The following is a 14802-nucleotide window of genomic DNA, read 5'->3' as shown; positions in this document are numbered from 1 at the left end:
AAAAACTTTTAAAGCCTTACCGGGATTATAAGAAAAGTCTATGAGATGTTATTCTTTCTGAATTCTGTTTTAGGTGGCATGTTAAAAATAGACTCCCATAACATTATAACATATGAGAAATATTTTATAATTCTTGTTATATTTTATAACAAGACTGTCTGTGGCTCAAAGTGGAGAAAAAAAATAATTTTAATTAACTTAGTCTAGATATGTCCAATATAAGGTGATCCCATTTGTTTTCAGGTGTATTTAAAAAATATGTTTGGGCCACTTAATATGTTAAAATGTTGAGATATAAGTGAATTAGTGAAATTTCCACACAATGTTAGTTTATTTACATATATTATACAAATTTAGGTTTGTATTTGTAAATGTTGCTTTTTTCCACAGTCATATTTAATATATATTTACAATCACTGCAATATAATAATTATTGCACTACATTTTAAAGTTATCTTTTAAAAGCTCAGATTTTACAAATTAAATTTACATTAGACTAAGTGACTTCTCCCATCAGTATGTTGTTGTTCAAAATAAAGTAATTAAAAGAGTGACCCTGTTAATATGAGAAGCTGTAAGGAATGGAGTAAAAAGTGACTTCATCTTTTCTGAGAGGTAATTTGGGTTAAAAAAAAAAGTTAAAACAGCTCTCATCTTATCAATAATAATAAAAGCATAATTAGACTGGATGGCCGAACAACCTTCTAGGTGTCCTTCCAGACGACCTTCTGGATGAAGCTGAGGCTGTGAGGGCCAAACCCTTGCACGAATTACATGCATCAGGCCTCTAGTAAATATATGCTGAGTGGCCAGATTATTATGACCACCCCATCATTACTTCATTGACACTTCCAAAAATACTGAATATTGAAAACTTCCTAAGCAAATACTCTCAAGGTTTTATTATTATTATTATTATTATTTGCATAACTAATTCACTTCATTGTACTGATAGGGTGGTCATAATAATCTGGCCATTCAGTGTATATGTATGTTTACACAATAGAAATTAAAAAACTATAAAGGGTTTTAGTGAAGTAGGCCAAACTAAAGTTCTCAACAAATATTTACTAAATAAATAATGAATATTTTTATACTATCTTCTTTCTGCTTGTTAATAGGTATTCTTTTAACAAGCAGAAAAAAAGATACAAAAAGAAATATATTCCCCCATATACCTGAAAATCGTAGCTAGACGTGTGTTTCATTTTCTGAATGCTTGTTAAAATTTCAGACCTCCATTGAAATTTTGGCAAAAAGATCCAATCCTTAAATTAGCCCAGATCATGTTAGGGATTGTTTTAGTGCTAGTAACTCTATCTGTAGTTCCAAAGATCCCTATGTTCTTGCATTGTGAAAGCAACAAGGGGAAAACTCTTTGGAAAGAAAACCTACCAAAGTTAACAGTTATTGAAAAGAATTCTCTTCAACTACCTACAAGTATGGAAGCCTTTATGCAACTGTCTTAATGTTATTTGGGTAGTGAAGTTGTAACCAATTTAACTTTTATTTAACTCTGAATTAAAATCCTGTTGACCTCAATGAAGTCAATATGTTTTACCGTGTGTAAGTACGTTTGGAAACTGGCAAACTTTTCTAACGAGGGCAGCAGCTGCCAGGGCCAGCCCAGTCAGACTATGGAGGCCTTTCTCCCAGGAGTTTCATGTGTGCCCATGTGGTATTCTGAATCCACTTAAACCTGCGGCTCCTCTCAATCCTGCCTTCCTCTGCTGTTCAAAATGTAAGGCGTGATTTATCTGTACTGTTGAATGGTTTCAGTCCGTGTTGCTATGTGCTGCCTTCCTGATAACCCATTCTGGGTTTGCGGTCCTCAGAAATCTTTTCATCATGCTCTATAGAACCTCCATTTTACTATTTAAAACAAACCAACAGAGGGAAACCCAACTCCTTTATATTCTTCACAGATTGCTTCAGTTGGCTTCTCTGGGAAGCAGAAGCTAAAATGGAGTTAAGAGTGCAAGAGGTTTATTGGAGGATAACACCTATCTATATATATAAAAGCCTAAGCGACCATTCCGACCAGTTGCTATGACACACACTGACCACCAGGGGGCAGACGCTCAATGCAGTGGTTAGACCAACCCCTGGTGGTCAGTGCGCTCCCACAGCCAACCTCCCGCAGTCCCTCCCTCTGGCCAGCCAGCCCCAATCGGCCCTGATCGAGATTGGGCGAGATGGCCCCAATGGCCCCAATTGCTAGCCAGGCCAAGGGACCCCACTCATGCACAAATTCGTGCACCAGGCCTCTAGTGAAAGATAAAAGGGGCAAGGAATCAGATTGGAAATGAAAGGCTCTGACAAGGTCTCAGTCAACTCAATGGTGAGCTAGAGAAGAGCCTGATGATTAGGAAGTTCTGCATGGGAAAGAATGGCAGGCCACAGGTCTCTGCAGTCCTTATTCATTGGCGGGGGCTATCTAGGAAAAGTGTGGCCTCCACTCAAATGCTGAGGCAGATCCCACAGGTGCTAACAGCTGGAGACTGTCAGCCAACTGCACTCCTTGAGGCAGAACATCAAGGTCTTTCTGGAAGGGAGACCAGAGAGATGCAACTCCAACTGCCTTATAGATTAATTCCTCCACTGTGCCACCTCTGAAATCTTAAACTCCAACATCCTAACACTCACCCTAATGCCCTATCTTTTCATCATTCACTCCTTTACTCTCATATTTGTTCTTTGATTTCATATGAAACTTCTACTCTCTTATTCCCTCAACATTCTTTCAACATTTCAACTCTCTCTTGATTTTACTGTTTTCTCCAGATAGGCTAGCCTCAGTTCTCTATCATTTCATCAGTTCTACAACCAATATTCTTAAATTCCTTGCCACTTTGTCCCAAGTGCCCACATTGCAAGACTCTGTTTGTCTATCTGCCTTCGTTCTTCCTATACTCAAATTGCTGGCTGCAGCTAAAGAAAATCATACAACACTGCAGCTTAATGTCACATGGTTTCCAATCTTAGCTGAACCCTAAACATTGTACAGAAATCCTATAATTAGGTACTTCCTTCTCACATGGCATCTGAAGAAACATCTTATAATTTTAGTTTTGCAACATGTTCGAGAGCATGATTGGGGAAAGCATGGACTTTGGGGTCATATGGATTAGATTTGAATTCTAGCTCTTTACTGCCTGTAAGGCCTCACTTGACTTCTCTGGGTCTTCTTACTCAATCTTTAAAATGGAGCTGATATTAACTGTCGATGACAGATTGTTTTGAGGATTATAGAAAATATGGTTTAGGGAGATGTGTTAAATCATTGAACATACTAGTAAATACTCTAAGGTTTTTCCCCAGTAACTGCTACCAACGGTACAAAAACCCCTTTAACCTTAGCTGGTTGTTCAGTGGTTAGAGCATCAGCCTGCAGACGGAAGGGTCTCAGGTTTGATTCCAACCTTGGTTGCAGGCTAGATCCCTGGTCCCAGTTGGGGTGCATGTAGGAGGCAACCGATCAATGTTTCTCTCTCTGTGTCTATCCCCCTCCCTTCCATTCTCTCTAAAAAATTAATGGAAGAAATATCCTCGGGTGAGGATTAACAACAATAAAACAACAATAACAAAAACCCTTTCCACTGAGTACATTTAAATCCAATTCTATAATGGTTTGGACATTTTAAGTTATTTCAAGTCCTCTTCTCCACTAGCGAAGGTTAGATAGGTGGCTGTGTGTGTGTGTGTGTGTGTGTACTGAAGGCATGGTCTGCTTTCTTGAACGATACACTTCTCTCCTTCCACTTATACCTCTGGTATCTGAATAGGAAAATAGGCAGAGAAAAGTTTCCCTCTTTATACATTGGCAAGATTGCTGTCCTCTTTCCTTGAATCTTTTCTAAGGGTTAAGTATGACCAGGTAGTTATCGTAATAAATTCCATTGACAAAGGCATTAGTCCTAAGGAGTTCCAGTAGACGTTGATGGTCCCTTGGAAGACTTTGGCTGACTTCCATCCCTCCCAGCCTCATCTCCCACCCAAAGGACTGCTCCATATATTACCTTTTTAGTGGCCCATAGCTTACCTATTTTCTCATTGGCTATTGCAACCCAACTCTGGAGCCAAAGGTGCAGTTGGAATTCATTTTCTGTATCTCCCAGGCATCAGGGACTTGAGATGAGGTGTCCTTGCCCTCTTGGTTGGGCGACACCACCTGGCTACCTCTTCCTAATCTTCCTTCCTCTAATTTGGTCATGACAGGCAGGACAGGAAACCCAATCGCTAGGCAGACATCCACAGGGGGAGCTCAGGGAATCACAGCCTCGAATGAAGGTGTCAATGAACTTGGCTTCAATGAATTTAGTCCATATTTCTTGAGTGTACCATTGCATCAGAATCCCTGGAATAATCAGTAACCTCAAAAGGTCAGGAAACAATGTCAATCAGTACTTTTTCCACTCTGATACATATATACAAAGCATCATTTATAACTGACCTGGATATACCAATGGATGTTATTTTTTTCTTGATGAGGTATATCAGAGTTCCATTTCTAGACTGTATGCCCGTATCACCAATATAGGGTGCACACTTGAGTTGTTCTAAGGACTATTCATTTAATCCCCACAACAATCCTATGAGGTATTTACTATTATAAACCCCAAATTGCAAATGAAGAAATTGAGGCACAGACAGGTTTAGTAACCTATATGTCTGCCATTCACCTTTGTATAGTTGAATGTATCTATTAGGAATCCAATTAAGATTTTCAAATCCATCATCAGAAGACATTGATTCTTAGTTTTCTTTTTCATTATTATAAATGATTATTTGAGATTATACTAACCATAATAAATTCAGTAACTTGTCCTTTTTGTGATCTGGAAGAGGTTATAGCATGGTCTTTGTTATACCCTGATAACACCACAAGTATCTGTTCCTTGGAATTTTTAGACTTTAGTTATAAATCTGTTTCTATCAAATATCAATTGTTCTTTAGGAACTATTTTAATCATTATTGATTTGTTTGATTTTTCTATGTTCTTTTTGTTTTGGTATTTTTTATTTTTGTAAACATTAACTTCTCTTGAGATTTCCCCATATTATGCACAAGATTTTCTTCTAATTTTAAAATATTACTTTAACCCATTGTTATATCACTCTTCAGTTCTCTGGTTGTTTGCTAAATATGATAAATTTATATAAGAAAGATATATGTAAGTTCAACTTAATTAGTTCAGAGATTCATACCCAAAGAATTAAATATTTATGAGCGGAATGGTTATTTTTCATTTTTAAATAACCTTCTTTGAATGTAACATTTAAAATAGTTTAATATGGTTTGATGTTAAATATGGTGTTTTAAGTACTATTTTACTTTGTGATCTATTTTATATTTTTTAAAAGTTCCCTCATAAAACATTAAGTATCTGACTTTCACATAAATAAATTTATGTACATGTATACACACAAACATACAAGTCACTATTTTCATTACTTGTATTATTTTGGTGTATAAGATTAATTACCAAGATACTGAAGTTCAATAATAAATGTTTTTGCTTGAGATTCTCCTTGTGGTCTTTACAGTCTGTCACAACAAAACAAAAATATGCCAGTTTACAACATTAGGCTTAGTACTGGTTAGGTAGTCCCCAGGCTCTGGATCTTGTGTTTTGATAAATTTTAATAATTTTGAGAACCATGGATACTGGATATATCATGAATGTGGGGGAAAATATAAGCTCAGTATATTCTCAGAATCCATGTTTTAAAAAATGGATGGTTACAATTTACTTCGTATACATATTTTCACTTAGTATTTCAAATATTTTAATTGCATTAAATCTCTATCATCCCAGTTTAATTAGTAGGAAGACAAAAATATTTCTTTTTGGTGCCAATTGCCAAAATAGCAACTTTTGTTTACTATTTGCCTTTACTCTTGTAATGGGTATTGAAATATTTTACATAGCCTCAACTTCTTATGTACTTTTTGTGTGTGTGTAGTAACATGCCCTTCACATTGGTAAAAACGTGGGACACTGGAATAAACGATTTAAAAAAAATTCTGTTTAGGATTGAGTGGCAGTTAGCAGAGTTTGGGAATAACAAGTATTTATTACATTCTCAAAGGACCAAGGTGTATGTATAATAGTTACGACCTTTTTTCATCCCCCACTGTGATCTATAAACGATGTTTGTGTAATGAACGTGGATGATTTTAATCCCAATCCCCAATGAGACCTGGAATCCCTCTCCCTTCTAGATTAGTCTTTATCTCAGCAGTTGTGTTGCCAATGCAGGTCCTGCAGGTCTCTTTCGAGAGGTGCCCTGCAGGGCCTCGGGGATTACCCAAGGGAGGGGGTTGCTGAAGATGGGGTCCCGGGCCCCGTTATCGCCTTTTTCTCATCTCGCAGGGCACGGAGATGGGGAAGGAGGGATGCAGCGGGCGGGTCGGGCCGACCTACTCCAACAAGACCAAGGGAATACCCACCGCGACCCGCCCGCAGTCCCGCCTCGCGCGCCCCGCGCGCCTTATGTAAGCGCCGAGGCCCCTCCCCTCCGGGCCCCGCCCCCGGCCCTCCAGGCCCCGCCCCCGGCCCAGCTCCGGCCCCGCGGGCGGAGGGGCGGAGAGAAGCAGCCGCTGCAACTTCGCGTGGAGCCGCGGAGCGTGGGCTCAGCCGGACGCCGAGCCGCCGTCGCCGCGGAGCCGCCGCGTCCCCGGCCCGGGCCCCAGCCCCGCGGGCTCGGCATGGCCCCCGCCGCCGCCGCGGCGCATCCGGCCCCCGCGCCCGCCGCTCGCTGCTGAGCAGCCGTTATCAGCCCGCCCTCCGCCCGGCCGCCGCGGCCCAGGCTCCGCGCAAGTTTCCGCCGCGGGAGGAGCGGGAGGAGCGGGAGGCGAAGGCGGCGGAGAACGGACGAGGGGAATCGGGCGCCCCCAGCCCGCCGGCCCGCCCGCGATGTGGGGGCGCTTCCTGGCCCCGGAGGCCGGCGGCCGAGACAGCCCGGGCGGAGCCCGCAGCTTCCCGGCGGGTGAGTAACGGGACCGTCCCCGGGCTGGGGTGGGGGTCGCGGCCGAGCGCTGCGCTTGGGGACCCGCCGCCCCCTCCCTGGCCTCCCGCCGCCGACTCCCCGCCGCCGCCCAGCGCCCGCCCGCCCCCGACCCGCGGGCTGACATCTGGCGGCGGCGTCCCCGGCCCTGCCCGCGGCATCGCGGCCCCCACGGCAAGCTCTCCGGGACTCTTCGGTGGGCTTTGTTGTCCATCCTTCTCCTTCCCCTCGTGGGGTGTGTGGCAGACGTGGATAACGGGGCTCGCGGGGACCCGAGCGGGAAGGTCGCTGCGACCGTGCTGCGGCGGCGTCTGGGGGCGCGCTCGGGGGGCCGCGGTCGGCTGAGCCCACGCCCGCGGCCGCTGCTTTAGGGCGCGTTTAGGGGCGAGAGGGGGGCAGGTGATGCCCTCGCCGCAAGTGACCCCCGAGGGGAGTCAGCCCCGCGCTGCAACCCGGTGACCGCCCCGCGTCCCTCTCCCTCTCGGAGTCGGGGATGCCGCACGCTCTGCAGGAGCCCGTGCATCCTGGAGCAATGAGGGTGTTCATCCGTTTGCAACCCTTTTGCATCTCCCTTTCCCCTCCAAGGTGATTTGGGGGTTTGCCGGCTTGGGTGTACGAAGGGAGCTGTTTGAGTCGGACAGCCATTTCATGCCAGCATCGCTCAGAAGTTGCATAGGAGCCACCAAATCAGGATAAATCTTACCCCAATTTGGGATAAAAAAAAAATAAGTCTAGGGTAGTCTGTGACAAATTGTCTGAAGTTGACAGGTCCTCCAGGCCCTTTAATCCTAATTGAATTTTTAACCCCTTTGAGAAGCTGAAAGTTACATGGACTCTTTATTCAGAAAGAAACTTCGTATGTACATACACATCCCCCCCGCCCCTACTATTTTAGGTGGTTCTAGGACTCCCACTAAGTAACCTTGTTCCATAAGATGTTTGCGCTCAACTTGTGTAACTGACATTTTTGTATACCTTTTTCAAAGCTATTTGCAAAACAAAAAAGCAGAAGCAATATTTGGAAGTGGCTTTTTTTTTTTTTTTTTTTTTTTTTTGCTGGTAGTTTCTGCTGTTTAAAAAGTATTGAATACAAACTCAGAAGATTGCTAATTAAAATGTCAAATAATGCAATTCCATGACAAATGGAAATTGTGTATATAGTCAAGGTGTACTACTTGCTGTTTTCATATGTATACATTGTGAAATGACTTCCACAATCAAACTAGTTATCATATTCATCACCTCAGTTTTTTGTTTTGTTTTGTTTTGTTTTGTATTTTGGTGTATAGTGAGGACACTGAAGATCTACCTACCCTCTTAGCAAATTTCTATCATACTATACAGTATTGTTTACTGTAATCAACATATTATATATTATACCTAAATACACATACATTTTATAACCCAGGGTTAGATTTGAAATTATCTTGTTAAATTTGATCATGTAACACTTTTAGAAATAATAGAAAAAAAAAATAAATAGGGAATTATTTTCTCTAAAATGTATAATGTTTGTGTACATAATAGAGGAGACAGCTGTTGAGAAGTTTCTGATGCTTACTGAATATTTACAATCCTGAAATCAAAGTACCTCAAGTGAGAAGACATTTCTTTATCCCTAATGGACTGGAGGGAGTCTTTCAATTATGTGTACATGTCAAAAGCCATCTGTAATGTTTTTGTGACTTAACCTCTTAAAGTTTATTTGTAATAATAACATGTATAGTGGTGTAATGTCATCCAAGCATTGTATCAATTTTTCCATTGTTATATCTATGATAGAAAACTACCATAGTGCTTAGAAGTTAAGTGACTAAAGCTTTGAGATTATACTGCAGTCTCTAAATCTTTGCTGTGGCAAAGAATATAGAAGAAGATACTTTATAAATCTACCCAAGTTTAAGGAATTTGGACACGATTGCTTTACAAAGTATATATTTTATCCCAGCTTTGATATTGTTGGTAAGTCAGGACTTGCCTTTCCAATAAAAATTTTTTCAGCTGTATGCTGGTAATTGATTACTTTTATAGTAATAGTGACGACATGTTTTTTTATTCTGTTCTTGAGCAAACAAATATTAAAATTATTTTTATTTAGTTTAAAAAAGTTATACGTTAGATGAAAAACTGTGTGGTTTCTTTAGCAAATGAGCAGATGGTTAAGGAAGGTAAAGATAATGACCTCTTAATTGATTCATGTAGGGATTTTTTTCTGTTTCTGAGAACTTGAAGAAAATTCATAGTTTTTGAAATATTGTCCAGTACATCTTTTGACTAACTTGAGTGATTTTACAGTTTTTCTGAAAACAAAGAGAACCAGTCTTCTGATTCAATGTGTCAGCAATCATTTGGTCCTGAAGTGCCAGTGGGAAAACATGGATAAATAATTTCTGCTATTTAAATAAATTTATCTCAGTATATGGGTTAATTCTAAAACTAGTTTGTTTATACAAATATGTAACTAAAGGGAGACCTAAAGGCATTATAGAACTAGTGTTCTAAAAAACTGGAGGACACTTTCTTTTTAAAGTAATGCCAGTAAAAACAAATAGAAATAATGTGTGGTTTGGAAAATACTGAACTTTTGACCTTTGCTTTAGGATTTAACTTTTTTTTTTGCTTTACCAACAATATTTCAGCTTTATAGAGTAACTGTGTTATAAATTAAAATAAGATAAACATTTTCTATATTTCTGTACAATCACACACCTTCCCCCTTTTTTCTCTATTGCCTTGACAAGTGTGGTTAAAAAAAACTAATTTTAAGTAGAACGTGTGGTTTGTCTTTATGCATTTGGTTGATTTTTCGAGAACAACCTATTCAAAATGTATAATAGTGCCAAAGTTGGAAGGATGGATGCATTTCCTTTAGGTGTTAAAAATCTAGTATGATATAGGGCTATTTTGAGTACTTATACTTAGTTATATTGAATTTGTTCCTTTTTGTAAATCATACTTTAAAAATATTAATATATTCATGTGGCGGCAGGATATGCCAGTTTCAAGTTAAAAGTAAAATGTTATAGAAACACTTACGTCATCTGAAGGAGTGTCACTTGTTCAGTGCCTCCAACTTTTAAATCTACCTTTGCCTAGTTCAGTGGTTCTCAACCTTTTGGCCCTTTAAATACTACAGTTGCTCATGTTGTGACCCAACCATAAAATTATTTTCGTCGCTACTTCATAACTGTAATGTTGCTACTGTTATGAATCGTAATGTAAATATCTGATATGCAGGATGGTCTTAGGTGACCCCTGTGAAAGGGTCGTTTGACCCCCAAAGGGGTCACTACCCACAGGTTGAGAACCGCTGGCCTAGTTGCTGCATTGCCATAGGTATTTAGTGATGTCATAATGAGTGTGGTAGCAATTGGTGTGATCACAGCAAATACTAAAGGTTTCTGCTGTGGTTCTGAATTAGATGGACCTATAAGTACTATAGTAACAATGAAACATAACTCTTTTGCCTAAAGGCAGTTGGACATGTTCTTTTATAATAGGCAGTGGGGGCGTGAGGGCTTCATCTCAACTTCAGTGATGACTTTTGTGAAATGAACTTGATTAGTAATTGAAGCTCTGTCACTTCTTGGCTTGAATGAAGCTAATTTGAGGCCAGGCAATAAATGGTGAGTTGACAACCTCTTTTTGTTACACTGAATATTTCTGTATGTTGCGGACAGAAAGGCTTTACAGAGTCGTGATTTTTCTGACTGGATGAAATGTGTTGTATGTGTACTTGGAGAAAAAGATGAAGATGTGAAGGCTCCTAGGTAGTAGTTTATTGAGTGATAGCTTAATTAGTTCCCTCAAATTGTACATTGAAAAATGGAGAATGTGATTGTCTAGATGATTCCTAAGGCTACAGTGAGATACTCATTATTTTGACTACTTTAAGGATATTCATATTTTACACTGGCAGAATAATATTCTAAAAAGTAGAATTTATTATATAAGGCTATTCATTTTAAGAACAGGAATGATCAGCATAAAAAGAGCATGAAATTGCTCTTCATACTAATATTTTATTTCTAGTATCTATTTTTCTATGATTAAAAAACTCCATTGTTGTTACTTAGCATAGTGCTTGCACATAAGCACGTAGTAAATGTTTGTGAGTGGTAGGCATTGTGCTGGACTCTAAGGATACATTATTGAATAAGAACCATAAGGTCCCAGGTCCCTAAGGGAGCTTACATTGTAGTGGAAATAAATAATCTATAAGTAAACTAACAACAAGACAATTCTGCTAGTGTTAAGTATATAAGGAAAAGGGAACAGGGTGAGATGACAGGGGATGGGTAGAGAAACCTGCTTTGGGTAGGCTGGTCAGGGAAGGCCTCTCTGAGGAGGTAACACTGTATTGAGACCTGAAGGATGAGAAGGAGCCAGACCTGAGGGGAGAAGCGTTCTGTACCTGAGGGTACAGAAATAATTCCATGATGCGAGTGAGTTTGAGGAGTTTGAGGAATGTCAAAACCAGAGAGTCTGGAGCATAGTGAGCAGGGATGGGAGGTGAGGGAGGCCTGGTAATGGAAGGCATTGCATGAAGTTTGGATTCTATTCTCCATGAGGGGAAGCTACCCATGGGAGGAACCATTCATTCTTTCACTCTGCACATTGAGTGCCTGCTATGAGATAGACATTGTTTTATGGACCAGAGAATGAAGCAGGCATTCCTTATCTTTGGTATTTACAGATCTCTCCTGGCTTTTTTGAGGGTGGAGAGGGGGTGACGGGGATTGTGGAGGAGTGAGGGAAAGAATAGCAGTAGAGAAGTAGGTTAATAGGTCATTGTAGTTAGTTATGTGGGAGATGATGGCTGGGATTGGAGTGGTTAGATTGGATTAGGAGATGATGATGTGTTTGGAACATGTACTTGAGAAACAAAGCTAACTGAATTTACTGATAGTTTAGAGGTGGTAAATGAGGGAGAAAAGAGTCAAAGATGGTATCTTAATTTTGGCTTCAGTAATTATAATGGATGGTGGTGTCTCCCGAGGTGGGGGAAGGGTGTGAGGAGAATAAGTGGACTAAAGAGTTCTATTTTGGCCATGTGACGTTCGGGATGCTTCTTTAGAGGTTCATGTGATCGTTGAGTAGGAAGGTGGGCATACCAGTCTGGAGCTCAGAAAGGACATGGGCGAGGTGAAGGTAGGAATTTTGAGTGTTACCTGTGTGTATATGGTGTTGAAAGGTGATCACATGGAGAGAGTAGAGAGCAGATAGCAGAGACTGTAGATAAGATAAGACAGCAGAGGATCAAGCTCTGGGACACTTGATGTTCTGGTCAGGTAGAGGAAGAGGAACCATCCAAAGAGACTGAGAAGGAGAGCTGGTGATGTAAGTGTGGTGTCCCAGAAGAGAGGAGACTGCCGGAGAAAGGAGTCATCACTGAAGTCTGTGCTTCCAGGAGGCTATGTAAGACGTCAGAAGAGAATGGAGTAACTTAAAACTGGCGGAGATTAGAGAGTCTCTAATCCAACCAGCCCTCTTTATTATGGAGAAAGTGATCTATAAGGTGGTTACATTACTCCTGTAGAGTAATGCAAAGATTGTGTGTTTACTGACCATTAGAAGTACATACTGCCTTGCCATGACATTACTGAAGCTTTTCTGAAGCCTTTTCATTAATACTGAGCATTCCATCTCATTTTAGGAATAATTTACTGAGAAGTTTGACTAGAAATTAAGTTTCTTATTATTGGGGAGATATTTATAAATTTCCTCAACTTATTTTGGGATGTTAGTTTTAATACACTCCAAAATAAGTTGAAATTTAACTAGACTACTATTTGTCTCCATGTACAAAAATTAACTCAACATATATTAAAACAACCTAAATATAAGACCTGCATAATAAATTACATAGAAGAAAACATAGGTACAAAACGTATAGACCTCGGTCTTAAGGAGGATTTTCTGAATTTGACCCTAAGGCAAAGGAAGTAAAAGCAGAATTAAATGAATTGGTCTATATCAAACTAAAACGCTTAAACTGCCAACAAAACAAAAAGGCAACCAATGGAATGATAGAAGATATTTGCAAACAACAGCTCTGACAAGGTATCCAAAAATATAAAGAACTCATACAACTCAACACCAAAAAAAGCAAATAATCCAATGAAAATATGGACAGAGGACCTGAACAGGCACTTCTCCCAAGAAGACAGACAAATGACCAACAGGTATATGAAAAGATGCTCAACTTCACTATTAGGGAAATGCAAATCAAAACTACAAGGAGATACCACCTCTCATTTGTTAGAATGGCTCATTATCAACAAGACAAGTAATAAGTGTTGGAGAAATTGTGGAGAAAAAGAAACCCTTTCATTCACTGCTGGTGAAAATGTAAACTGGTACAGCCAACTATGGAAAACAGTGTGGAGCTTCCTCCAAAAATTAAGAATAGTTACCGTATGATCCAACAAACCTCTCTTCTGGGTATCTACCTGAGAAATTTTCAAATATTATTTGCAAAGATTTATCTGTACCCCAATGTTCATTGCAGTGTTATTCACAGTGACCAAGACATGAAAACAACCGAAGTGTCCTTTGAGAGGTGATTGGATAGAGAAGATGTGGTACATATATACAATGGAACACAACTCAGCCATAAGAAAAGATGAAATACTGCCATTTGCGACAACATGGATGGTTTTGAGAATATCATGCTATGTGAAATAAGTCAGAAAGTCAAGAACTGTATGGTTTTACTCATATGTGAGATATAAAACTGAAAGCAACAAGTGAACAAACAAGACGAACAATTAACAGTATGGAGGTTACCAGAGGGAAAGGTTGAGGGGTAGTAAAAGGTAAAGGGGATAAATATATGGTGATGGAAGAAGATTTGACTTTGAGTGGTGGGCACACAATGAAATGTACAGATGATGTATCATACAGTTATACACTTAAAACATATAATTTTATTAACCAATGTCGCCCCAATAAATTTAATAACCAAAATTTTTGTTTCAGTTTTTGCCTTTAAATGTATTGTGTACAGCACTTAGGTTCCCAAGAGTCAGAAAATAAATGGCTAATTGAGAAATAATTGCTAATCTACTCTGCTTCCTTTGGAAGCCGATGCTACATAAATAAAAGTAGCATGTGCAGAATTAGATCTAACAACTTCTTTATTTAGTTTCTTTTAATTTTTTCCTGGGTACTGATAATACTTCCTTCTTAGTTTTCCCATAATTTGCTACCATGTAGAATATTTTTCTATTGATATTATTAAATAATTATATTTAAATATATTAATATTTAATAATTATATTTTAACCCCTCTGGAATACCACTTGGTATACTCCCTCACGCTTGTAGTGGTTTTATTAAAAACTTCTTATTAGTTTTTACCATACCTTGTTTTTCCAATTTATAAACAGAAACAAAGGCTGTGAGAGACTAAATTAAATATGTGGCCCTCATTCCTCATATCTACCAAAAAACTTTTGAATACAGCATTTCATGTAACCAGAAGATAGGGCTTTTTGGCCCGTCACACTCTGAAATCAACAGGCATGTAATTTTTTCATAGAAGGAGATAGTCTTATCTGTGTTGGTTGCTACCCTAACTCTTAAATTCCTTGTTTATATAATGAGTACTTGGGGTGAATATTTATTGGTTTGAATGAATACTTTTACTGTGAAAGGTGAACCACTTATTTATCTGACTATTCTTAATTGAGGTAGTTTACACCTCAACCTGAACCAACCTAGTTTGAAGCTCTTCCTTGTTATATTAGAATTGAAAATAGGAAATTCAGAATCACTTCTGAAGAATAT

The 14802-nt window shown here is 39.5% G+C and overlaps 1 protein-coding gene across 1 annotated transcript in view; it reads left to right on the top strand.

Moving 5' to 3' along the window:
• Nucleotides 1–6753: 6753 nt before the first annotated feature.
• CEP85L (centrosomal protein 85 like) overlaps nucleotides 6754–14802 on the top strand; it is an 86011-nt gene continuing 77962 nt past the window's right edge. Inside the window, exon 1 of the mRNA XM_070417554.1 lies at nucleotides 6754–6993. Coding sequence (XP_070273655.1) covers nucleotides 6921–6993 — 73 coding nt within the window. The 5' untranslated portion in view covers nucleotides 6754–6920. The remainder of the gene's footprint in view (nucleotides 6994–14802) is intronic.

This window comes from Myotis yumanensis, unplaced genomic scaffold (assembly GCF_028538775.1).
Source record: "Myotis yumanensis isolate MYYU_CA2020_CCGP unplaced genomic scaffold, mMyoYum1.0.hap1 SCAF_6, whole genome shotgun sequence".
Classification (NCBI taxonomy): domain Eukaryota; kingdom Metazoa; phylum Chordata; class Mammalia; order Chiroptera; family Vespertilionidae; genus Myotis; species Myotis yumanensis.
The sequence above is the reverse complement of the archived record's forward strand: the minus strand, read 5'-3'. Positions and strand labels throughout refer to the sequence as shown.